Source organism: Dermacentor silvarum, chromosome 4 (genome assembly GCF_013339745.2).
Source record: "Dermacentor silvarum isolate Dsil-2018 chromosome 4, BIME_Dsil_1.4, whole genome shotgun sequence".
NCBI lineage: Eukaryota > Metazoa > Arthropoda > Arachnida > Ixodida > Ixodidae > Dermacentor > Dermacentor silvarum.
In genome coordinates this window covers 15,478,922-15,505,218 of record NC_051157.2, presented here as the reverse complement: position 1 = coordinate 15,505,218, position 26,297 = coordinate 15,478,922, and the positions used below count along the sequence as shown (strand labels likewise).

General features: G+C 46.1%; 1 protein-coding gene and 1 long non-coding RNA gene across 21 annotated transcripts in view; one reads left to right on the top strand and one right to left on the bottom strand.

Moving 5' to 3' along the window:
* Window positions 1-26,297, bottom strand: part of LOC119449503 (uncharacterized) — a 205,141-nt gene that overhangs the window by 12,566 nt on the left and 166,278 nt on the right. For 3 of the 20 annotated variants that reach the window (XM_049665250.1, XM_049665260.1, XM_049665267.1), the window contains 3 exons: window positions 15,767-15,787; window positions 14,719-14,912; window positions 13,001-13,290 (listed from right to left, as the gene is read on the bottom strand). The exons of 5 other annotated variants lie outside the window; for them this stretch is intronic. In XM_049665250.1, coding sequence (XP_049521207.1) covers window positions 13,001-13,290; window positions 14,719-14,912; window positions 15,767-15,787 — 505 coding nt within the window. Of the gene's footprint in view, window positions 1-13,000; window positions 13,291-14,718; window positions 14,961-15,766; window positions 15,788-17,105; window positions 17,151-21,017; window positions 21,063-21,196; window positions 21,354-26,297 lie in introns of all 20 variants that reach the window. 12 more of the 20 variants (XM_049665251.1, XM_049665261.1, XM_049665268.1 and 9 more) reach the window with 9 other exon arrangements.
* LOC125944655 (uncharacterized) overlaps window positions 14,801-26,297 on the top strand; it is a 55,515-nt gene continuing 44,018 nt past the window's right edge. The window contains exons 1-2 of the long non-coding RNA XR_007466330.1: window positions 14,801-14,923; window positions 17,096-17,280. This is a non-coding gene — a long non-coding RNA (uncharacterized LOC125944655). The remainder of the gene's footprint in view (window positions 14,924-17,095; window positions 17,281-26,297) is intronic.

Genomic DNA, 26,297 nt, shown 5'->3' with positions numbered 1-26,297 from the left:
CGCCCATTGGACCGAGCCCAGAACAAGGCGGGGCGGTCGCGAGCGGCGCGACCGGCGCACGCCGGGGACGAGGGAGACGACTGCGAGCCGCGACGAAGGACGGAGCTCAGGTAACCATCTTGTTCCCTTCCTTTGTCGTGCCCTACCTTGTTCGACCACGCTCGACCCCGACAAACGTCGAGGTCGACTCTATAGCCTGCTTCCAAGCGAATTCCCCCTGGAGCAATAAACCCTGTTTGTACTTGTTACACTATCGTGCGTTGTCGTGTTTCTGCCAGTCCTGCAACACCGAACCCCGGTAGTACAGGGCAAGCACAAGGGAGTTGGCCGTCAAGCCTAAGCCTTAGGGACAAAGGCGGCTTGAGAGAACCCGGAGACCACAAGCTCTGAAAACGCGTCTAGCATCTCCAGAGTCGTTGACGGGTCCGGGAGAGCAACCCGAGGCAAAGAATGAGGGGCGCGCAGCCATGTTTTCATGTGTATGTATAGTCGTACCTTAGAGATAATCAACGCGTGTGTGCGCACACCGCCCGCGAGTATCCGAGGCGGCACGACCCGCGCGCAGCGGCCGAGGTCGCAAGCAAACAGCCAAGCCACAGCAACGGAACCCAAAGCGGACTACCTCTTCACCGGTTCCACTCACGGCCGACGACGACTTCGCTTTGAAAATGATTGACAGATGCGTGACGTGTTCAAAATTTGCGGTACCGCCCCGCTGTCTCTGACGGCCGCTGACGCAATTACAATTCTGACCAATCACGTGAGGGCAAGCGAACGGTTCGCATTCGGAACCGTTATAAGATTCCGCCCCTGACCACTGATAAAGCGCGAAAAGCACGAAAAGGCATCGCTACAAAATATTGGCCCTGAAGCGCTTCCGTCGTGTACAGGTGCAAAAAGAATGTCTGACCTATGTTGGCTTTTCAGATAAGCAGTTGCAACAGCGTAAAAATAAGCGGAGTGCAAGATGTGAGTCGGTAAAGGTATTGCAGGCAACCTTTATCGTAGAGTGAAGGAGCGCGGCTGTGTGAGGTATTGTTCCGCGACGCGCGACCTTCTTTTATTACGCGATTCGACAAGCACTTCAACTTCGCGATAAAACAAGTCACGTAGTTCAGAACATAAATAGAAAGAAGGAAAGAAGACGAAAAGAATTGTAGCCGTCAAGCTTTCAAAGGCCTCAAGTGAAGCGATACGCATAGCAACAGCTGGTCGTCGCCGACAGGCGCCGTGTGCGATCCGAGAAATAGAAAAACCCAAGAAATAAGAGTCAGCCGAAAAATAAATGGAGACTAAAAGGTGCCATGCCACGACACGGATATGAAACGTAGGATACAGTACGTAATACTGTTAAATTGGCACTGGGGTTTAACGTCCTGAAACTGTATATTGGGTTATGAGGGACGTCGTGCAGAGAGCTCGGAATTAATTTTGACCACCTGGTGTTCTTTAAACGTGCAGCCAATGCACGGTACGCGAGCGTTCTTCGCATTCCGCCCTCATCGGAACGCCGCCACCACGGCGATGAATGGAGCCCGCGACCTCACGCTCTGCATCATAACGCCATAGCCACTGAACAACTGCGAAGAGTGCTGCTGCGTACGAGCCTGTCTATGTAAAAAGCAATCGTGACACGATGAACATCGCTTGACCACACGTACTATAATGCATATAGGCCGGCTGTGTTTTCAGGCAATTGTCTCTACAGCTGTTCGCTGTAAATGACCTGCGACGACCTGAGTTACGCAGAATTTAGTCATTTCGTTTGTTCATCTCGACACTGCTGGTACTACGCGACGCAGTTCGACGCTCCTTGCTGTGAGTCATCACCGTGCAACCAAGACACCGCTGCGCGGTCTTGCACGATGAACAATACGATGTGGTTAGCGAACAATAGTGCATTGTACGGTGTGGTAAACGCTGAAAGAGCGTCAGAGTCTTTCAAATAAAAGGAAAAAAAAAAAAAACAGGCTAGATAATGCACTCGCGCAGGTGATAGTGGTCCTTGTAAAACAGACTGTCGCGGATTTTCACCTTGATGTGCGGCTATACGTGGCCTTAAGTATCCGACTTTGACTTTAGACCAAATGACAAATAAACCAAGTCACGTCCTAACGCCGAAGCCATGCCCTGTCTCACTTACTAAAGGTACGGTGACAGGTAAATTCTCAATGTTAAGACTGTCAGCTTTCGACAAGCAAGATACAAAAGTTGGGGGACTAGCTGGAGTTCCTTAACGCGCACCCAATGTACGGCAGAAGAGCTTTTTAGCTTTTTTGCATTCCGTCTCCACCGGAATGTGGCTGCACCGGCCGGCATCGAACATCGCGACCTCCGGCTCAGCAGCCCTGCAGCGCCATAGCCACTGAGCCATCGAGTTGGGTAAAGGAATAGGAATAAAATTATTAGACTCGATTCTGGCGGAGCACGCTTGCGACGACAAGCGGAATGACAGACTCAAACGCTCGGCACCAACGACGCGCCAAGAAGTACTGCAGTTTTGGCACGACAGCTCACAAATCCGCTGTGTGCTGCTCAGCGCACATCCAGACCGAACAAGTGCACGATGGGCATTGTGAATTGGCCGTTACCTTCTCTACCACTGACTTTCGCACTTTTATCTCATCATCATAAGCGGTTACAACTTCCACTCGGTCCTCTTGGGATTCATATTTATTGTTACCACAAGTAAAAGGAGGCCGCCGGCTTCACAAGTTGTATATAATAAGGAGCGCAGCAGCGCGACCTGCCAGTCCCTTGTGTCGGGCGTAAGGGTCATGTGATATGACGTCATTCGTTCTGTGTGACGTACCCCAGGAGAGGTCTATTGGCGCGACTCTACGCCGTACAACATCGGTCGTCTCGGCTCGTACTGCTCGCCTTGCGCGACGCAGTGCTCCGAACAACAGCTGGTGGCTGCTGAGTAGAACAGTCGAGTGAGTGATGAACTGGAAGTTAGCTCACACCAAAGCCAAGCCACTCCAGTTCGGAAGCCCCACTCCCTTTTTATATGTATAAAGAAACCGATAACGCACAATGCAAGTAGACGTAAGCCCTGTCCAAGAGAGATATAACTTATTAGATGAAAGGCAGAGAGAAGCCCTGCCCAATTTAGATATGGAAGACAACCTACCAAAGATTCCCCTCAACTACGAGTACTTGGCCCCAAGCCTACCAATGCACTTGGTGTGAAGTACGAGAATGAAATACGCGAATGAAAAATAACCCGGGCCTTCGCGAGAGCTGAATTAAGAAAGGAATTCCTGTTCCACCTGGAAAGGAAGAAACGTCATTTGGGGAACTCTCTCTAAATTTCTCTCAGAAATGGTGCCGACCATTGAATGTATTCTTCCAACCTACGGAAAGTATTCTTGCGGATCTTAGAGGACATTCTCGACGTCTACTAAAACGCTGGAAGGTACGTGGCTCGAGCACAGAGCGCTAGCACTGCGAGCCTCACCCGCCGGATTACGCTGGCGGCTGGCTCGAGCTACCACCGCCCGAAAACTAAAACATCGATTACTCGTGTAGTGTCGGAGGTCTTGTGTGAGCCGGGCCGGTTGTATGGGCTATGATGGTTGGATCTGGGCTGCGATTTTGTAGCGATGCCTTATGACTTATTCTATACTAGTCTTATCATCCACCGCTCACGGCCGGCTGATCCCGTTGATAACGCGAGCGAACCGTCGCTCTGACCACTGACAAAGCGCGATAAGCGCGAAAAGGCATTATTACTGAAAAGGCATCGCTACAAAATACCGGCCCTGAACTCCTATCACTGGGGGACAGCACCCTTATCACTTGTCCTCCATCCCATCTGACAAGGCAAGGACGTGCTCCTCAAGCGCACCTAGGTCGCTGAAAGTGACACTAGAGAGGAAGGCTCACACATGTCTGCTCCTTCTTACCCTGACACCACCTAACGCCCCCCCCCCCCCCTCCCCACCTTAATATTACCGTCATTTGATGGCCTTTAATAAATAAATAAATAAATAAATAAATAAATAAATAAATAAATAAATAAATAAATAAATAAATAAATAAATAAATAAATAAATAAATAAATAAATAAATCTGGTTCACGTTAGCAGCAAAACCAGGGACAGCGCGAAAGAGCAGGTCGTATAGAAAGGCAAGACTAGACAGCAGCACTGTCGTGTGTTCTGTACGCCCCGTTCCGAAAATGAACCAACTAAGTCCTGCTAACCTTTCCATGCGGTCAAATTTGTTTCGAGACACAGTTCGAGAGAGCTAGCACACTGACCAAACTTCACTGTGTTCTGTTAATTGTGTAACTGCCAGGAAATTAAGACGTACTGGGTCATATTATCACTATGAAACACGCTTACTGACGCACTTATAGACGTACTACAGAACTTTGAACCTACAGTTTTTCATGGGCACCTATAGCGCAATCGCTTTAGATGAAGGTTTGTGTATAAATTTAAGCAGACAGTAGCCTATCTCGTGCGATATATTACGAGGAGACACAGATTATTTGTGGTCTGGATGACCAATGATGTCCGACGAAGGTGCTCATGCAGTTTGCATTCATGTAGACCAACATAAGGAGAAACACGCACGGGATACTTCACACATCGCTCACAAAGCGCGCAATGCGGCTTTCGCGCATCGGCACAACACTCTCGGCCTGTGTATAATAACAATTAACGAAAGGCAACACAAATAAAGGAAGGGGTGGCGGCCTGGAGGAGCAATTTCGGTCTTTCAACAGTATGTGTATGTGTGTGTGTGCGCGCGCACGCACGCACACACGATGCAGACGAGCATCGTCTGCAGCGTATGAAATGCTTCCCACTAGCAGCCACGCCGTTTTCGAAATGTGTCGGCTCCAGGTACGACAGCGGTGTCGTTTCTCACTCGCTTATTGTGCGAAAGCCCGTTATGAACTTAATTTCGCAATAATAACGTTTGTATAATATGGCACTTTATTACGGCACAAATACGAATAGAAAAGCGATGTTTACTTCGTTTTTTGTTCACGGCCGTTTGAACATAAAGCGTTCAAGCGTTTGAACATACATCGCAAGAAAAGAAGAAACCATTTCTCTCTGTAAATTCTCGTGCACAGCGTGCGAACTATCAAACGAGCGTCTGAACAAACGTTTACATCGACAGTCAAGTGTGTTGAAGTGAGAGCGTAAAAAAAAAAAAAAAAAAAAAAAAAGAAAAAAAAAAACTTTTGTTTTCTGCGCATGTGAGCCCCACCATCTGGGTTGTCAAGATCGGTGTCGTCACATCGACTTCTCCTTCCTCCTATAATAGCCAGCGCATTGTGTAGTTCGCAACGTCTTATTTCACAGTGTTACTCACGATATAAAAACAAGGCGCGGGGAAGTACGGCAGATGGGGTTTTCACATCCCAAATCTGCACCGTGGAGGCGGCGAATACAGCGCGGCGATCCTATACCTTCGGTTCTATTTTTTACCACCTGCCGCCGCAGTTGGCAGATTGTGGCGCTTACGCAGGACAGGAGGCCAGGCTAAACGAAATAGGCACATTGATGGCTTTCCTTTCAATACAATACAGACCGTAAATAGGCTAAAATAAAATGGACACCTTAACGACCTTTCTGTCAATGCTCAGCATCAGCACGTCCCATGCAGCCACTGAGCCATGCACCGCGACCGGTATAGGAACAAAATTGCGCGTGTTTGAGCAAATAACTACGTCTGAAGACGTTGTAGGAATCATGCCATGTATATTTTCTTTACTTTATGTATGAGCAAACGCTCACTTTTGTCGAACTGCCGGAAACTGCGCAGTGCAGAAATATTTCAAAATGCAATTTGAACCGCTCTTGGTCAGCTTCGCGTAGGGAAAAAAAAGAAAACTATAGAAAATGAGTGACTGTAAACAAAACAATTACAGAGGCGCAATCATACAACACCCATGTTGGAATCTATGTGAAGCGAAGCTTTCATGAAGCGGGTAATTAAATGCCATAAAACTAAACGCGATGCGTACGAATGTATTCATTGTGAATCCACAAAACGCGTAATCTCATGCAATGTTACGTTTATATGCACCGCACAGGTTACAACGTTAATGTGACGCTATGTTTATGTTTATGCACTGCACGGTGCAGAAGCTATGCTGAAATACAGACATCAGTTCATGTGAATGCACACTGCGAGATGTCCACGTATAGTGATCATCACGACGAGTTGGTTATATCTGAGGGATGAATGTTGAGGAGAGCTGCGCGCAGAGAAAAGTACGGGGCAAAGGACAGTGGCAAGGTTTTTGACGATTATTCTCCCGTTTCAATCGCGACCTAAAGGAAACTGGCGAGGTCACGTGCCCGTGCGCAAGGGCTGTACGTGACGTCACACACGCATGAATCGTCTCAAATGGCTAATTGCTGTTGGCACGAGAGAAGCGTCCGTGCGATTGTGGCCTCGTGGTTCGAGCATCGGGCTGTTGTTGTGAGAGAGTGAGGTTCGATCCCGCCATCACCCGCCGTGGTTGCTTAGTGGCTTCAGCGTTCCGATGCAATAAGCACAATGTCGCGGGGCCAAATACCAGCCATGGCGGCCGCATTTCGATGGGGGGCGAAATGAAACAACGTCCGTGTACCGTGCATTGGGTGCACGTTAAATAATCCCAGGTGGTCTAAATTAATCCGGAGTCGCCCCACTACGACGTGCCTCGTAACCTGCAGGTCGTGGTTCTGGCACGTATAGGTAAAACTCCAGAATTTCATTTTTAATTCTCACCATCGGACACGTAATTCTTTTGTTTTCTGTTTGAGAGTTATTCGGCAAAAAAGTACCATCAGCAGGCCTCGGTCAGCAAAGGTCGAGAGGTGCGAAAAAAAAAAAAAGAAGAAAAAAAAATCTTTCGCTTTAAAAACGGCCAGGAAACATCATTACTCGTTCGCATTGCCAATTGCGCCATGAGCCAACTTACGCCAAGAACATTGTTAACTACGTCGCTTGAACGGATGAATACGGTCAGCGCATGCGAGAGAGAGAGAGAGATAAACGGCACGGGAAAGGCAGGGAGGTTAACCGGACAATATTCTGGTTCGCTACCCTGCACTGGGGGAAGGGTAAGGAGAAATCAAAGGCGGAAAGAGTAGAGAAAAAGCAAAGAAACAAAAATGTGAAGGCCTCCGGCAGTTCATTTACCTCGTGCGCCTCGCTTATACTATACAGCGCAATTTGAAACCTTTTATTTTATCGGATGTCAACGACACGCACGGACTCGTCTGGCCTCGCGCGCTATCGCAGGGGGGTGTGTGATACACGCGTCAGCGGCCTTTGTGTTGTTCGGCTCTGCGCCATGCTCGCACTGACACCTCTTGCAGGTTTTCCCATCTGTATAGCAGGTCACCTTGAAACGACGCGCACCTGTGCTTACACTCGAAACGTGCCCGTTTTGTCAAAGGACTCATGGCCACGTGACTTGGCATCTTGAATGCGTACCGCGTACATTCTTTTTTTTTTAATTCCAGAGAGAGAGAGAGAGAGAGAGAGAGAGAAAAGAGATTACCCGTGGCACCAAGCCCAAGTGAGCCTCTTGACAAAACTTGCAGAAGAGCAGCTTATGCTTTCATGAAACGTCGCGCAGTACAGTCGCGCACAAATGCAAAATAAATTTACTTTTATTTTACTTGCTGAAATTAGGGGCGGGGCAGTAGTAAAGTAATTTTCAATTTGCATAAATACTCAAAGTGTAGCGAACACCAGTTTCGAGACATCAGTTTCATGCGCAAAATGGCGCTATGAAGCATGTAGATTGGCGTACGTTCCACTTATATTTGCCAAGCAGGGTGCGAAGAAGAATTTAGCGAAAACATTATTTGGAAGACCGATCATATTTAGGAGCTGAAATTGAGGACGGATACCTCAAAATTAGTACTAGTCACCGAATTTCTGCCAAGTAGATCTGACTCAATTCACTTTACTGTATACCCGCGGTTCAAAAAAAAAAAAAAATTAAATTATAGGGTTTTACGTGCCAAAACCAGTTCTGATTATGAGGCACGCCGTAGTGGGGGACTCCGGAAATTTAGACCACCTGGGGTTCTTTAACGTGCACCTAAATCTAAGCACACGGGTGTTTTCGCATTTCGCCCCCATCGAAATGCGGCCGCCGTGGCCGGGATTCGATCCCGCGACCTCGTGCTCAGCAGCCCAACACCATAGCCACTGAGCTGTTCAAATGTAGCAATTGGAACATGCGCGCTAAAGTGAGTAATTAAGTGAAAATTTTGTTAGTCTGAACGATGCGATTGGTCTTACGAATAGTTTATGTTTCTTCAAGTAATCCAGCTGAACAGCTCCGGAAAAAAATTAAAAAAAAAAGGAAGGCAAGGAAAGGCTGTATACTGTCGGCCATGATGCGACAACACTGAGAACGAGGTCCGACTCAATGAAAAGAGACACAGGTGTGCAGTGAACTTCGACGGAAACAAGGAAAAATGTTTTTGCTATAGAAGGTGTTCAAATAACAATAACAACGAAACCTCACGCTTCGATTACTCATGCGTTTGAAGAAATGTTTCTTTGTAGACACTCTGCGAGTTGGAATGTATGAGGTCAGAAAACCAGGGATACACTGAAAATTGCGAGTGAAAAACAGAGCAGTGTCTTGGCATTGACGTCATACGTACTGCATACAAATTAGGCGCTGTTCGAGGCAGGAAAACGAGTCGATCTTTGTCAACAAGGAAGTGGTCGCGCGTTTTTTTCTTCTCTAGCCTCAGGCCAGCTTATAGAGGCAGTTTGAGATTACGGCGCCACGTTGCGGGAACTGAACGAAGTATTTACACTGATCTGAGAGAATCAAAGACCGCCAAGTGTTTCGTTGAGAAACATGTTGCAACAGAAATTTGCTGTGCTCTGTAATTTGCATGTCCTCTGCAGCGACATGCAGATTATATGCACTGATATCTGCTGTTCAGTCATCATCATCAAAAATAATAGATGAGATTGCTTCGATGAATATATTACCCATGGTATTACCTGTTTACTCGAAGAACTTGCCATTTGTACGCAACCGTATGATGCCAACAGCCAGGGAAGCCAGGGAACGCAAGGCGACATGAACTATCCCTCTATTTGTTCTTTAATCGAGCTGTCGGTATAATTATACCCAATGGTTCAATTTATGAGGTTATGATCATATTTAATAAATTATTACGAAATACACAAACACAAGTGTGCGTGCACGCCCGCGCGTGTATCAGTTTGTGCATATGTGTGTGACTGTGTGTGTAACCTGTCTAAAAATAATGAGGTTATCAATAATTTCACCATTATTTCGAGGCATTTGTTATACAGTGGACATAAATATAGCCTGATGATGATGATGATGATGATGATGATGATGATGATGATGATAATTTCGTTATAACAGTAACAGTCAAACGCCTTTATAACGAAGTGCATGAGACCTTGATAATACTTCTTTACACAGGTCACTTCGTTGTAAAGGACGCGCACCGTACCGCTCACAATAGAGCATGCTAAGCATGCGTTCAACAAAACGAAACCTTTATATTTAACGTGGACTCAATAGAGAATTGGCCAAATCAGTCGATAATTCTTTTTTGTGTGTGCGCAATTCGTCTGACGGAACGTGCGACCGCAGCGAGCCTTGTTGCGCCAAGGTTCACGGCAAGAGCAGCGGCGAAACCCAGGAGCTATACGCAAAGCAAAGCGGCAGATCGTCAAACGCCGCTATCGCCTCCCTCGATAATATAATTCTTGGCTAGTTTACAGGATCTTCATCACTGTTGCGTTCATTGACATTCGCGTTCTTTCAGCCTTAGATTGCTTTGAAGACGTCCTTGGTCGTCAGTTACGATTAACATGATCATGTCGTCGTCAACTGCAACGTATTCGTCAGCAGTCGCACTCGCTGATGCGTTACAGACAAGCAGCGTAGCATTTCATCGAGCAATTCCTGGCCCTCTGCCACCAGACACTTCTTATACTTTAGTACTTCTGCAGCAGACACTTCTAACATTAGCACGATTGTCAAGTGTGTCGCTAGCTCTGCCGCTATAGCACTAGCGGTGACGTCTGCGTAGGGCAGGCGGTGCAGTTGTTCGTTGTAAAGCAACATTCAGTCCTCGAGAACGCCTATATGTTTTCGTTATAAAGACATATTCGTTGTAGTGGTCTTCGTTGAAGAGGCGTTCACAACGCCTATGAGAGATAGGAATTCGGCCGGGACACAATCAATATTTTGTTATGCAGGTAATTCCGCTGTACAGGCTTTCGTTGTATAGACGCATTAATTCGATTGCATTTTGACAGTTCAAGTTAAAAGAAGAAGGGTTCACTTCATGATTTCCTTGGCTTCATTCCTTGCTAGTTTCCCATATAGCTGATTAAAAAGACCGAGTCCCTCGGTTCCCGCGATTATTAACGTTCAGAGTATAAAATCAAGCAACGTAAAAGCAACGTAGATGTGAGGCTATACCTACGGAAACATGCAGCTGGGATTTCTCAAGAATGCTGCACCAGCCTGCTTCTGACAACACAGCGTGCATCGTTCATTTGAATATGTAATTGTGCTTTGCGACAGAATAATGGATGGTCGGGCACATGCAGAGTTCTCTGCGCAAAGATCGGACTCTACGCAAAACGGGTGCCTAGAAAACCCACGACAAATACGGGTTGATCATTTTTAAGTTTGCCGGAATTTAAAAAAAAAATGTCTTTTGCAGATAACATAATTCTGGTTCTTGAGCTGGATTATTCAGAGAGGTGGACATTACTTGCACGAGAAATCTAAACACATATTCAACTAATCACCAAAAAATCAATAATTAACTTCTCAATTGTTTACTTTACAGCACATATTGCAATTTACGAATTGTAGCCGGTGAGTTTGTAAGGCGTATCCACTTGAAATGAGTTTTCAGAATGACACAGTTTGGAGATATCCGCCATCAAACTCGCCGTAAAAATGCACTGTTGTTCCACTTACTGTTTTTAACAAACCGCTATTTCATGCATTGAAGCGCCAAAAGTAACTGAAACGCCCTCGTATGTCGCCCTACACATTGGAAAATAATATCTCAAAACTGGTGTCATCCTGGAGATTCATTCAAGTGGATACGTCTTGCAAGCTCATCGGCTACAATTCGTAAATTGCAACATGTGCCGTAAATTTATTAATTAGGAAGTTAATTAGTGGATTTTTGTTAATTTGTTGAATGTGTGTTTCGATTTATCATGCTAGTAATGGGCGCCTCTTCGAATAATCCAACTCAAGGACAAGAATTATGCTATCTGCCGCAGGCGATTTGTAAATATTCCGGAAAGCTTAAAAATGATCCCCCAAATAGACCTCAAGCTAGAATCTTAAATAGGGTGTCAGCGTGAGGACTGGTACAGCCATTCCGGCCGCCCTTCTTTCTTCGCACCGTCCAAGCCGTGCAGGAAAACACGATTGAAGCCAAACGATCGAGTCAGCCCAACACATGATCGTGACGTCACAGCACGCAGTAGCTAGGCTCTGCCTACTAGCTCTGCCTAATAGCTCTACCGCTCTGGCAGGCAGAGCTATTAGAGCTGCGGCAGGGAAGCCGAACAAGTGCGCGTCAATTAAAAACCACCGGAAACCAAACAAGATATCGGTCCATACGCCGAGTCTCAGAGGTCACGTGTTAGGCCGACACTGCGAGGGAAAAAGCGAAGTGAATGGCTTCACAGAGAGTTCGCTCGCCAAGGCCGGCCGCATGACATAATGCTCCCTCCTAGTTTATTTCCTTCCTACACGGTCCAAGCTTTGAAAACGCGTGCTTATTAGCGGGAGGACTGCCATCTTTGGTTAGGGCGAGTTAGGTGCGTGAGACAGCCTGCCTACTGTATTTCGCACATCGTCTTGCACGGCTGACGGCTTTAACAAGCAATCACATCATTGGCTACACATTTATTAATTGTGGCTATTAAGGTGATATACAGCCGGATACGTATATAACTTGTAATTCGGTGAGGCTGCCGGGTTCACAGAGGTTATAAGAATAGGCGGAACTGGCGACTCTGCTGTTGAGGAGCAGATGCTGATTCCACCGTCTGCTCGACGCAGCTTCTCATTCAGCGTTTGAGTCACGTGATGTAGATTTATGACACTTTTCTTACCAAAGCCAAAAGCTGGGGGAGGGGGCCTTAATCCAGGTCGAATAATTATTAGCCTTTGGCTTCATTAGCCTAAGATGCACTGCCTTACTTCTTTCACTCTCTCTTTTGAGAACTTTGTTCAAGCTTTACGTGAAACACCCCGTATACACACACTTGGTTACGTGTTAGTCGACAGCACAGAGTTTCACAATATTACTAGAGAGAACTGTGGCTCTTTGTGTCTACGGGAGCTCCAAGCAGGGCGGTTAAGCCAGCATGGCAATGATGGGCATTACATGGATTTGCCTAAACTTCGTCCTTCTGACTTTTAATGGCTTCGTGGCTTTGCAAAGTGATCATTTAAAAGAAAGTACTGCGTTATAAATCATTAAATGAACATAATTAATATTGCCCGACGGCAGGATTCGAACACAGGACCTCTAGCACACAAGCCCCATATTGAAACCATTACGCCCCGGTTGCAAGGACGAGCGCAACCACTGCAATTAGCAGTGATTATGCGTGCTTGCAGAGTCTTATTACTTTCTGCTATAAAAAAAGCATACATTGGTTTGCCATTTAAGCCAATTTAGGTCCTGATAAAGCGTAATAAACGAAGCCACAAGGACGTCCGAAGCCCCAAGCACGAAGATCAGACAAATCCATGTGCTTTGCCCACCATTCCCAAGGTGTCTGAACGATCGCAGCGCCACAATTCCCTCTAGCAGTTATTGTAGGAAACTCTGTGGTAGACAGTATTGTTGCTTCGTATCTTTTTCATTCGCGTTCCTGTGTTTTCCTATCAGACATCTGGGATAGCCGGCTCACGTAAATGACATGTCAGAACAGGCCGCCGAGTGACGTTCATCGTCACCATCGGCGCGGTGTGTCTCACCTGCAGCTGCGCGTGTTGTAGTAGAACCCCGTGGAGCACTCGGCGTAGTCGCGGCACTTGCAGCGGCAGTCGCGCGGGTCCCACACCATGCCCGGCCCGTTGCAAGAAAGCATCTCGTTGTTGTTGCGGCACACGCAGCGACACTCGTTGTACTGCTGCAGCGCGTTGCAGTCGGTCGGCTTCTCCTTGCACTCGCAGCTGCACTTGTCGTGCTTCTCCAGCGTCACGATCTCGTGGCCCACGAAGTTGAACTTGCTCGCGCCGGGCTCGGGGTACTGGGCCTTGATCACCTGCGCGACACCGTAGCGTCCCATCTTAAGCACAAAAACCACTCTAACCACTAACAACGTCACTGATTGATCGATCAGCCAGCTTATAACGTCCCGGAGCAACGTTTCGACCACCGTAGCTCGAGATTACTTTTGACCATGTAGTGAACTATAACGTGCACCTCTTGTCAAATTACTCGGGTGTATTTCAGCCTACATCCCAATGCGGCTGTTGCGGCCGGTAATCGAGTTCGCGAGCTCACGCAGTAGTGGGCCTTCATCCCACGAGGCCATCGGGCTATATAATACTGCTGGTGTCACTGCCGCCACTAACACCACCACAATTTGATCGTAGCGGCAAACGGTTCAAGTGTTCCAATTGGTCCGGCATATGAACTGCGATTGCTATTTTGTTTTAAGTTTATAATGTCAGGCGTGAAAATGGTGCACACGTAAATCTGGCGTAAACTCCTGTACCCACCTCGCGTTATGTAGCCGAGAGCAGAACCGTAAGAGATTCGAATACTTAGGCGGTTGGACGCGAAGAACCAAGCTGTGCAAATCGGTGAGTGCGAATATATGCCACATAGATGAGGCACTACAATCGCCCATGACAATACAGTTAGTACCTCACTTTGACATCGGTATTTATGACCCGCATTTTCTCCATACCTATTCTGAAAGAAAGAAAATAAGTAAACGAAGCTTTGTGGTCGTGCTTTAGTTCGATATAGCTTATACGATGTTCCGTTTGACTAGTCTTGCATTCCTGCCCGCGTAGAATTTTACAGTCTCAAAAAGTCAGTCTGCAATAAATAAATAAATAAATAAATAAATAAATAAATAAATAAATAAATAAATAAATAAATAAATAAATAAATAAATAAATAAATAAATAAATAAATAAATAAATAAATAAATAAATAAATAAATAAATAAATACAAATTTGACAGTCACTTTAGCAAACGCTAAAGAGGATGAAGGCGAAAGCCTGCGTGCTTACGAGACATTAAATTACTTGACATACTCATTCGAATAAGTCGTTACTTCCTACTACTTGTGTTCTCCCACCAAAGGTCGTGGGTTCGAGTGCCTTAATCAAATCTACCTTAATTACCTGTGCCTTAATTAACTTCGTCTTCAGTAACACCAAATGTCGAGGGTTCGGCTCCCACCAAAAGTAGTGGGTACGAGTGCCTTAATTAACTCTGTGTTATATTAACTGTGCCTTACTTCGCATAAATTAACACCATAGGTCGAGGGTTTATCTTAATTAACTTTGCCTTAACACCAATGGTCGTGGGTTCGACCCCCAATGTTTGTGCCATTGAATTTTGGTGCCACTGAGTTTTCCGGATGGTCAAATTTTCACGCCTAAGGCTTTCGCCTTAATAAATTAACAGACACCCGTCGGCCAGTTAAGCCGGGTCTGTATAGTGGTGTCGTACCTTGAAGGTGACGTTGGTGGTCTTGGTGGGTGCGCACTTGAGGATGGTGCTGGGGCAGCAGCCACCGCAGCGCGGCACCCTCGTGCACGGTGGCCACAGGATGATGGACGGGTCACTGGACTTTGGGAACTCGACCAGCTGCTTGGTCGGCAGACAGGTGCCGGGCTCCGGGTTGGGCACCGAAGCTGACGAACCTGCGCCAGCAGTGCCAGCAGCCGCCGCCGCCAAGGGCCGCGACAGCACTGCGCTGAATGCCACGCACACAACTTGGGTGCCCACGGCGGCACGCCTGCACTTGCCCGTCTTTTCCCGTGCGCGCGTGGATGCGCTTCGCAAGATGTGGTTATGATTAACAAAATCGAGCCCCTCGGTTCCCCTTCTTCTTTCGTGCTACCATTAAGTCACTCGAAGACATCAACACTAGGCGAACAAGTGAAACTTCAGCCTAGAGCTCTGGAGTGCCATCGAAACGACTCCATGATGACGCTTTGCTCGCTGTTGATCGCCGTTATCATAAAGTATTTCCTTATTGTCTGCGCACCGTGTGCGTGTTGGCGTCGAGTCTCGAAAAACGCGAGGCGGCGCGGAACTAGAACTGACAACGTCGTTATTTATTATGGAGTTTTACGTACCTAAACTACCATCTAATTATGAGGCACGCCATAGAGTGGGACTCCGGATTAATTTTGACCACCTGGGGTTCTTTAACGTGCACCTAAATATAAGCACACGGGTGTTTTCGCATTTCGCCCCCATCGAAATGCGGCCGCCGTGGCCGGGATCTGATCCCGCGACCTCGTGCTTAGCAGCCCAACGATTAAGTCGTGGTCTAGTGTGCCAGAAACAGAGGGAATATAATTACGCAAAACAAAGTTAAAGACGGAAATATGGCGTTAGTGTGTATGCTATAGCACCTACACTTCATGGCTAACTGATTGAAGCTCTACACTGTGGTGCGCACCGTACACGGGAAGGGCCTTCTGGATCACTTAACAATAGCACCCTTAAGCTTGCCAAAATAAACGAGAGATTATGAGATTCGACATACCTCCCACGGGTCCTTTTTTGCCTAAAAAAGAGGAAAAGAAGACATTGTTAAAACGCACGTCTGACACTGTCTTTACGATTAAACTTGCACCACTAATTAAATTCTAGGGGTTTACGTGCCGAGCTCACGATCAGATTATGATGCACGCCGTAATGGGGGCTCCGAATTGATTTTGACCACCTCGTGTTCGTTTAGCGTACATACAATACAAGGTACGCGACCGTTCTTGCATTCCACCGTTATCGGATTGCGGCGGCCGCGGCTATATATACATGGTCGAACCTGCGACGTCGTGCTCACAGCTCAATGCCATAGCCACTGAGCTACCGTGGCGGGCAACTAATTTCCATGCAAGCCTCAGGAGTGAAGTTCTTCGTTTATAGATGTGCATCACGACCGCGTGCGCCACTTATGACCGCAGTTCGCAGCAACCTCCTCAACGCTGAAGTACGCGGGCGTCTGTACGCTATGCACACAGGTAGGTTATCAGTTGAGTTTCTAGATTTCTTGTAGAGCTTAGCCTCTAGAGTGCTTCAACAAGTTGCCCTCAGAATCGATTACTTGTGAGAGCTAGAGGAAAAGTCGCGCCTTCGCGGCATTCCATGCCATGGCATGTCCGTGCAGTAACGTACAAGGAGCCGATATATAACCTGAGCTGAAGCTGGCTACTGGTGTAGTATACAGATGTAGCGGATTAACTTGGCACCTTCGTTTTGAAAGCCCTTGACCGAGCTGCACGACATGCCGCTGAGGTACCTGCGCGCACGAGCACGAGCACGGACGAGCTCGCTCGCTCGCTCGCTCGCTCACTCAAGCACAAGAACAAGCAAACAACACGTACGTCCGCGAGTTCGCCGATGGACACGATGATTTGTAATTTGTCGCTGTTTTGTCGCCCTATATCATAATTGCACCTGTGTGAAACCAAGAACTATGCGGATACTCTCGGGTCATATTCGATATAGCATTTTGGAGCGAGCCATGCACTTAATCCAGATATGAGCTGACGTTGTTATAAGTGCGGCAACAGGAGTCCTCCAGTGCGTAGTACTTTCGCGTACCTGTACTTCGCAAACGCGATGGTTCAGTGACAATGAGTGACTAGGGCACCGTTTACAGTACGGCAAAGCTACAAATGTAGTGAAGCGTTCAAAATGTATTGATAGAATAACAGGACCGTGACAGCAAGAACCAGGCACCAAATTATCGTTCTTGATGTCTCTTACAGTTGCACTTGAACTTATATGTTAACATCCCAATTTTTGTAGCGCTGAGGGATTGTTCTGAAACGACCCATGCACGCGGAGATGCCCTTCAGATGGCATGAAGCAGTTCTTACCTAAGATTGACGGTGGGCCTTCAAACCCGTCCACGGTAGCGTCGGCTGTAAATAAAAAAAAATTGTAAGCATCGAGTAAAATATTGTATTAAAGAGAGCTCAAGACTAAGGCGCTTCCATGAACGCAGTAAAATGTCTTTTGTTAGTTTTTTTTTCTTGTTTCTCTTTCTACCAGGTTCGTGCGAAGTAATGAAGGCTGTCCGACGAGTAAGGTCATATGCACCTTAAAGCTTCAATAACTGTGTTCAGAGAGAGGCAGGGAGGGAGAGAGAACCTAAGTATTACTCGAAAGTTTCTCCAAGGATAGCCCATGTTCCATCAACCACATGGCACCCGAGAAATTTTATCCGGTTCATTTGTTAGAGTTCGAAGGATCATGCTGCATGATCTTTTTTGCTAAATTTGACATGATTTAGACAGATACACTAACTAGTCTTCTGTCCCTCATAATCACCTGGAAAATGCGCTGTGCTATGCAAAGTCATCTTTTTCGGTCTACCACAACCCGTCTTACGCCTTGAGACGAGGAAGTACCGCGGCACATACACGATTTCTACATTCCCATATAAAACGCTACAATTCAATGCGAATTATATTCGCGATCACTCTCCTAATGTCATGGCACGTAAACTCTGCGGGGATTAACTTGGTTTTCTTGTGCAGCGTAAGCACCTAACGAAAGAAGAGATCCTTGACGATTCTGTGTCACAAGGCAGGCTTCGAAGTATAAAGAACATTTGAGCGGTTGTAATTTTATGTTCGTACTTTAATGCGCTAGTACTATGAGTGCAAAGTGGAAACAAGTATGTGTGTGAAGTGTGGGAGGCCGGTCACGTGGTAGAGAGAGCTTAAAAGAGTGTATGTGCGTGTGCCTATATATGTATACGTGTATGTAACTGACGGTGGTCTACTCCGGACCACCGTCAGCTGCCCTCGTAAAGGCTAACGCATTCCTTTTGCATTTACCGCTAAATCGCCACTGAATTTTGAATGTTTATTCTACAAGGTGTTCAGGCACACATCTGCGCTTGTCTGTCTTTTGGTTAGAAAGAGCTGCAGCGGATGCAAAAGTTGCGTAGAAAATGATTTGAAAAACGTTTCACGCCCTTCTTTCCTCATTCTTCGCGCAGGGCTTTTCCTATTTCTCTCTCGCCAACTTTGTTCCACGTGGGTGGGATCTAATTGCCCATAACCCGAGTGCTGCGCACTATCCCGGTCGAGTACTTGCGCAAAGGAGCGTAGCGTCTAATTCGGCAAGGAGGTGCAATTTCTCATGCGCATACGCATTCAACAAGGAACCTCTATGGCGTCGACTCTTCTGACAGCGCCTTCCTGATGAGGAAAAGTTTAGAAGCTCGCAGTCGGGACGTCACACTGGTGGACAGACGTCTTAATTGCACAGCACACTGTGACGGCATGCACAAACATTGAAGCGTCGCGCTTGCCTGCATCTCCCAACATGATTCCTAAAGTCGGTGTACCAGGTGGCCTCGACTAGGACCCTAGCCTCGACAGCGCTCGGCGGACTCGGCCCAGTATAGTCTGGTTCCTTGTAGCTTTTAATCGATGCGCACTAGTTCGCGTGCTCTGCCAACCGCTTTATGATGTCGTCGTTTTATATTGCGCTCTTCGCTTATCCATGAGCGCCATTTACCTCGGAGTCAGTTTTGCGTTTTTCTGATTTGTGCGTGTCCAGTTTCTCCATCCTCATCTTCTCACTTATCTTTGGACTTGATAAGTGTTCTAGATGGATACAAGTTGCGTTAAAGCTTAATGTCCTCACTTTTGATGACTCAATTCTGTGTACTAATTACCTCTTTCTTTTTCTAGAACGAATGCATATTGCCTCGAGACAGATCTATGCGTTGTTTTACTTTTGTGCGCTACGTTTAGTTACGTATGTTATGCACAAAAACCTGTATTTACATTGAGGGTTCACGCGCATTGCAACTTACATTATTTCATGTTTACTTTTGCAACTAATTGTATTATTGTTGTGACTCACCCACACCTGCCATGGCGGCCAAATGCGTGGCTAGCTGGCAGTACAATGTAAATAATATATGTGCAAAATACTATTAAGGGGGAAAATTGGCACCAATGGTCAAGTGGGAGCAGTGACGGAGTAGGAATACCATTACATTGGTATGCTTCACCTGTTCCCGAAACTTTCAACAATAGTGAGACTGAAAGGCCACATCAATAGGGACGATCGCTCACCAAAGTGGTTAGCGGTTGGCCGACGCCACGGCTGTCGGGGTTATCACCTATTCCGTGCAGTACAGCGCAGGCTAGAGCTCATGTTAGCCGAAATCGGAGAGACGGAGCATGGGTGGTGTGTCATACTGGACAACGCAATAACATTGTGCAGTCATATACTCGTGTGTGCGAACTTTGAAGTGAGTGCGGCCGCTCATTGCTATAGCGCCAGCTCATGTGTCTTCTGCAACGCCGCGCGTTGTTCTTGAAGCACAGCTATAGCGTACGCATATAGATCAACCCGGGCTACAACTGGAGCCGACTGGTGCATGCAGGCACATCGTCGTGTTAAACGTCGAGGTGCCTGCAAGCGATGCGTAATTTTCCTGTTATGTGCGCACTGCGCCGTGGTATAAACAACAAACAAACAAACAAACAAACAAACAAACAAACAAACAAACAAAAAACAAACAAACAAACAAACAAACAAACAAACAAACAAACAAACAAACAAACAAACAAACAAACAAACAAACAAACAAATGGGAAAAAATTACTAAAATCGGCATCGGCGATAAAGTGAACTTGAGCCTTGATCGAGGCGCAAGTTCACTTTATCGCCGACGAATACTTCACCCCATGCACCTCCTAGACGCTGTATACTATGACCATGTGCTGCGTCTCATTAGTTCCATGCTAAGCTATCATGCCGACAGGTTATTTACAGCAAAAAAAAAAAAGTTCACCAAAGATTACGATACTTCCTAATGCGAAACTTGAGAACAGTATTATTCGTGTTTTAAGTTCGCGATGTATTGGCTAAGAGCTGCGCTTTAAAAAAATGTGATAGCAGTATTTCGAACACCAACCGGCTAAAAAAAAAAGAAAAAAAAGAAGAAGATGAAGTGATGTCGTAACCGCCCTATATATAACTGCTCTGGATGGTCGACAATTTCTGAGACGGCCTCCTTCCGTTTTACTTTCTTTTTTTTTTCCCCGCTCTTCTGGATCGATTTTCAGGGGATCGACACTCCTTTCGTATTATATATTTGTTCACTTTAAATAAACATCTCAACAATAACCCTTCAATAGTACTCCCGAACTGGCCGGGCGCTGCCGTATGGGACAAGGTGCGCGCTCTCAAAGAATTGGAGCTCCCCGAGAGTACGATTCGAGCGAGGCAACTGGTATTTATAGCATAATCTCGGTTTTTACTTGTTCGTTATCCACTGCGAGCATATTCTGCAGCACAGAAAGACTGCAACAAAACCATGCGCCAAATATAACGGGGAGAATGTTTTGTCACACCGGTTTGCATGTCGACCCTGTTAATGTTTTATGTGCCGCTAAACAAATCATTTATACTTCATTCCTGTTACGAAGTGTCGTAAAGCGTGGCTTGACTGGAGTGGCCTAGCTTTGTACACAGAAATTTGTCAATTCTCAGTACTTAAAACAATATGCTCCGTTCGCAGAATCAACTGCGTCGAGAATTCACTGCGTCATTCGCAGTATCAAATGTGCCCGCGCAACGGCACTCAATTGAGGCCGCGATATTTCGTACGCGTAGCTTTGCCGGTGCTGCACCGAACTATAGTGAGACGCAGCGCACAGTACACTTGCAGGGTGCTAGACGTGATGAGTGGATGCGGCATGCTGTTAGACGTGACAGGAATGACAAGAGATGTGTATACAGCGTGCGTATATACGTGCTTTGCCACGGCATGACCCAGTTGACCTTCTTGGTGAGACTGCCGGCTACGGCGTTGGCAAGCAGGCAGGCAGGCAGGCAGTGCGGCGTCGCATCAGGAGCCACGGTTCCGAGGACGGGTGCAGGGAGGAGAAGGTGGAAGAGGGAGAGAGGCAGCAGTAAGGAAAAGAGGTTAGGTTACCGTGACCCTCGTAGAGATAAGCGATATGCAGCGGGGCGACTGGAGGCGGCGGGTCTTGCATCGTTTCCTGATACGTACGGTAGCCCTCGAGGAACTGGCTCACGAAGTCGGTCAGGTTCTTCACGTCGCGCATCCGGAAGAGGATCGAGTCGGGAATCTGCAAAAAAACGTGCATGGGAGAGTCAAGGAAGGTCGAGGGAGGCAGCGCGCCTCGCTAAAGAATACCGTGCAGCATTGTGTAACCTAGAGATAGTCGGCAGCCGTACCATCCAGAGACGGCCATACCGTCCTGCTGTCCAGAACAGCGAGCAGAAGACTTTAGAGAATTTGCTGCCTGAAGTAACAGTCCCATCGTTGTCGTGCTCAGGAGAAAATTCGATCGCGCAGCGTACAGAGAAAGCTATCTGCCTTTCACGCAGGGATTAAATCGCGAGACTTGGCATTCACTTTCACAATAACTTCTATAGCTTCCTCTTTTGAGAAGACGGAAGCTATATATAATATCAATCAATCAATCAATGACCGAATAAATACTACTACTACTACTACTACTACTGCTACTACTACTACTACTACTACTATACTACTACTACTACTACTACTACTACTACTACTACTAATAATAATAATAATAATAATAATAATAATAATAATAATAATAATAATAATAATAAACCAGTTTACTTCAAGGAGAAGCGGTGCCGAATTAGCACAGCAAGGCACCGTCACTGCGGCAAACTCGAACGCCGTGTGCAATCGAAAGTCATTGCCTTGTGCGACGGCAGTGCATCGTAGTTCCGTTTCTTTTTGTGCCTTCTTAAACATTAGCGTGAAATTACCTTATACGCAACGCTTTAATGGAGGCTTTGGAGGCCACGTGACCGCAGAAACACGCGCCATTGTTGTCTACTGGATACACTTTATCGCTTGAATACATATCGCACGTTGCACAGCGATTACAACTTGCAGTGGGCTCAGGATACCCGCACGTGGCGTGCCTCTTCGCGCGCTGCAGGCAATAAGCCGCAGCCGGTAGTAGTGGTTCATGTTTTACATGCTTCGACGGGTCAGATGTCGATAGATGGCTTCTCAGATAGGCGCCTATTTTATCGTTTTCCGCGCGCGCAGCTCATTTTGTACTCCGCGCCGCTCGCTTGACTGTTAACTGTCCGATCACGCACTCGTGTACTTCATGCTCGCGCAATTGCAGGAAAGGAAGCCGGACCACAACAATGGGTGCTTGGAAAGCGGAGAACGCGAGACGATGCCAGATAGCAAGTATAGTGCTAAGAGGATATAGAAGGAGCATGTTCTTGCTGCTCATGTGAATTGTGTGAAAGATGACTTCTTTTCACGCGGCGCAAATCTGTCTTGAACGCTCGCTGCTATATCAGAGGGCCTTAGTTCTGTCCGCAAACTTCTTAACATTTGCGGACTACAGGGTTACCGGAGGGGTGCTTTCTTTCGTCGAGTCACGTGCTAGGGTGAGCTCGGCGACTTGAAGCAAGCGCTCTGAATGGTGGAAGGTGGCGGGTTCAGTGAAGCTTCGTGGCGAGACAACTGGCTACTGCGCTAAGCGAACGCACGAATCATATTCGTAAAGCATAATGCACTGAAAAGCCCGAAGCAACGAAGTAAGCTCAAGGTTTCGCCCGATTTAAGGCAGTTTTAGGGAAAAGTACGTGTGAACAAACAAGGTCACAGGAAGCATACGTCTTGTGTTCAAAATTTCTTGAAATTTAATTATTCACGTACTGCTACAGTAACACACGTATACGTCCTGTCATGCCGGTTTTGCACGCGAGCCATTTTCCTTCTACGAAAGTGCCCTTTTACGAAGGGCCATTAACTCGCTAAGAAAGTTTGCCGGCTCCCATGAAGGAACATAAGACGCGCTGACACTCCTGACAAAGCCCCCATGCAGGCAAAAAAAAAAAAAAAAAGCCATACATTCATCATTCATTATTGACTAAATGTTATGTAATTCACGTGATTGTTTTAAGCATTTTCAATTTAACGAAGTTCACGATATAACTAAGTAATTCTTGGCTCCCAGCGACTTCATAAAATCGAGGTTTAATTCTTTATAAGTCCATGCATCCATGAACTAGCCTCGCTTGGTGATGTTTGCGGTGACTTCAGTCTGATAGCGCCTTTCTCCTTCCTTCAGCTAGAGGCTTTGTGCCTCACCATTTTTAACAATAAGTGACTTTCAATTAACCTTTTAATCTTTTAATTGATATCTTCTGGCACAGCCTGCCACGGTTTTCTTGCTCGACGATATCCCGCAGCCAGTGCGAAATGTTAATTTCCGGACACTATTAGAGAGCACTGGGCAAATAGGAGTAAGGCCGTAATGTACACAGCTTAAAAAGGCGCAGACAAGGGAAAGTGTACGGTCGAGGCGACCGCTATCTTTCGGCTACATGTCTACTGAAAGCATGTAGCTATTTTATGCACGGCGTAAAAGGCGGAAAACTAGGAAACGCAGAAAGGCACATCCTAAATGATGAGGCCAGAACTGTTTTCTTTTTTTCATAGAAATGTAGAAATGATAATGAAAGATGAAATGAAAGTGGAAGAAATAATTAAGGGCCGCTTGCGATAGAGGTTGTGGGTTAATTTAGCTCTCATCAGCGTCAAGTTGTCTTTTCTTCCACTTTGGACTTTCCCTATTTTTTCTACATTCCAATCATTGTCATTTCCTTAATAATCCAATTACTCAATCAATCAACCAATATGCCAATCAAAGATTTATTTAATTAACGAGCCCGGGAACAATCAAGTCTATATTGAAGACCGAAATAATAATAATAATAATAATAATAATAATAATAATAATAATAATAATAATAATAATAATAATAATAATAATAATAATAATAATTTATTAATACACGTCCAAAAGCAATACAAAGAAACGGGCCTGTCTAAGTCTATGAGGACTTGTGTGACTAGGCCCGGCAGAGTCGGTACAGCGATGTGGTTACATATTTACACATTAACTCATTTTTTAACATCTTTCAGACGAATAGTTGGTAGTAATTACCTGTTAACAGACAATGACATAGCAAACAAAGATACAAAAGCATAAATAATTGAAATAACGAATGGGAACAATAATTCAACATTTCGTCATTAATTTCAACAGCTTTTTTTTTTTTTTTTTTTGAAGTTGCAGAAATGAATTCATCAGACAAATCATTAAATATTTTTGAGATGTAGTACACATCTCGATTGTCCATACTTAGTGAAAACTATCACTTTCTTGATTGGTACATGTACCAATCAAGAAAATGATAGTTCACGCACTAGCGTACAGTGTGCTGAGGTATGCCATAACAATCTTCGCCTTTTGTTCAGAGAGCTGGAAAAATCGGATTGATAAATTACTAAAAAAATATATTAAAAATGTGGCCTATGGTACTGCACTACATTCCAATAATATAATATTTCATGAATTGGGATTTCACACTTTCGAGGATTTGTTTATCAAGACAGTTATTATTCGACATAATTGGACTGATGAATTTAAAGAGGCATACGTTGCTCCTCGATTGTTGAGAAAAAAAAAAAACGCTTTAAAGTACCCTATTCTGCTACTAAGTATGGACAATCGAGATGTGTGCAGGTACTAAACCCTTTATGTTAAAGAGTAGATATGCAACACTCCTTAGTTTACCACATAAAAATGACATATTGCTATGACATGCCGCTGTCGAACGTTATACCCTGGTATTTGAATGTCTCCACATTATTCTATAGCAGTACATTTACATGAATTGCAATGTCCATCATGCAAAAATATTGGTAAGTTTATGTTTTGAGCTAAACAACAACAACAACAACAACAACAACAACAACAACAACAACAACAACAACAACAACAACAACAACAACAACAATAATAATAATAATAATAATAATAATAATAATAATAATAATAATAATAATAAAATAATAATAATAATAATAATAAATTGAGCACCTCCGTTCCCCTGAATCTTCGCTTTCAGATATAGTATGGTTACGTGCCGTTGACGCGTTTTCAAAAACACCCTTTCGTTGACAGTGATCGTGTCGTCCTATATCTTTTCTCATCTGCGTCCTTTTCGCGCTGCATATATCATGACGTTCATTTTCCTTCCATTTCTAAACTTTTTTTCTTGTTATTCGGAGGAAGCGCATGGCGACACTGCTTTCGCTAACGGGACGCAAACGACGGAAGCGCCGAGAGCTTTGCTTGCGTTTTTGGACTTTCTTTTGTTTCTCTCGAGAACACGTATACAGTGAAAGCGCAGCGCTGTGCGTGTTTCCATCAGGGCTGCACGACGGGCAGCCAGGCCGTGAGGTGTGAACGCGCTCGAGGTTCGCGATCGACGGCTTCCCTCGCGTCACGCGACGCAGCACTTCCCGTTTGACGCGCACGCGTGCGTCACCGTATAAACGGAAACGAAGCGGCTCCACATCGATACGATAACTGCGCACGGCGCTTGCGGATACGCCTCGTATGTCTGCGTGCCGAAGGGGGAGCGTTAGCGTTGGAAAACAAACCTGCAGGGCACGCGAGCACGTGGTGTCTTTTTCATCCTCCTTTGTCCCTGTTTCTAGTGCAGTTAAAATATTTGCAATATGACCTTCTATATAGCCCAGCTTTGCCGAGCCATGAAGTCATCACGCCGATGCGGTATAGGCGGAGCTAAGAGGTGACGCCACTGCGATGATCCTCATATTAATAGCTCCGCGCGCCGCCGCTGCGGCGGCAGAATGCCCCACGTCTCCGCGCCGAGCACATCGCCGTGAGAATGGGGCGACCGAAGAAGTGCGTTACTCCCGAAGAAGAGGAAGCGCGGCAGCGAAAACCGTCGTGCCGCTACTCGAGAACGGGTGAGACGACTTCGGACCAACCCCGAGTATCGCGCCGGTGAAGCGGCGGCGTAACGTCAGGCGATTTGCAGAAGATTCGGAGTTACGAGCCGGTACGAGCAAAAGCGTGTCGCGCAGCCAGAATCGCCGACAAAACGATCCGGGCCTGCGACTTAGCCGATCCGAGATAACGCTAGAGGGGCAGCAATTGAAAGCTTCGCTGTTTGCACAGTCT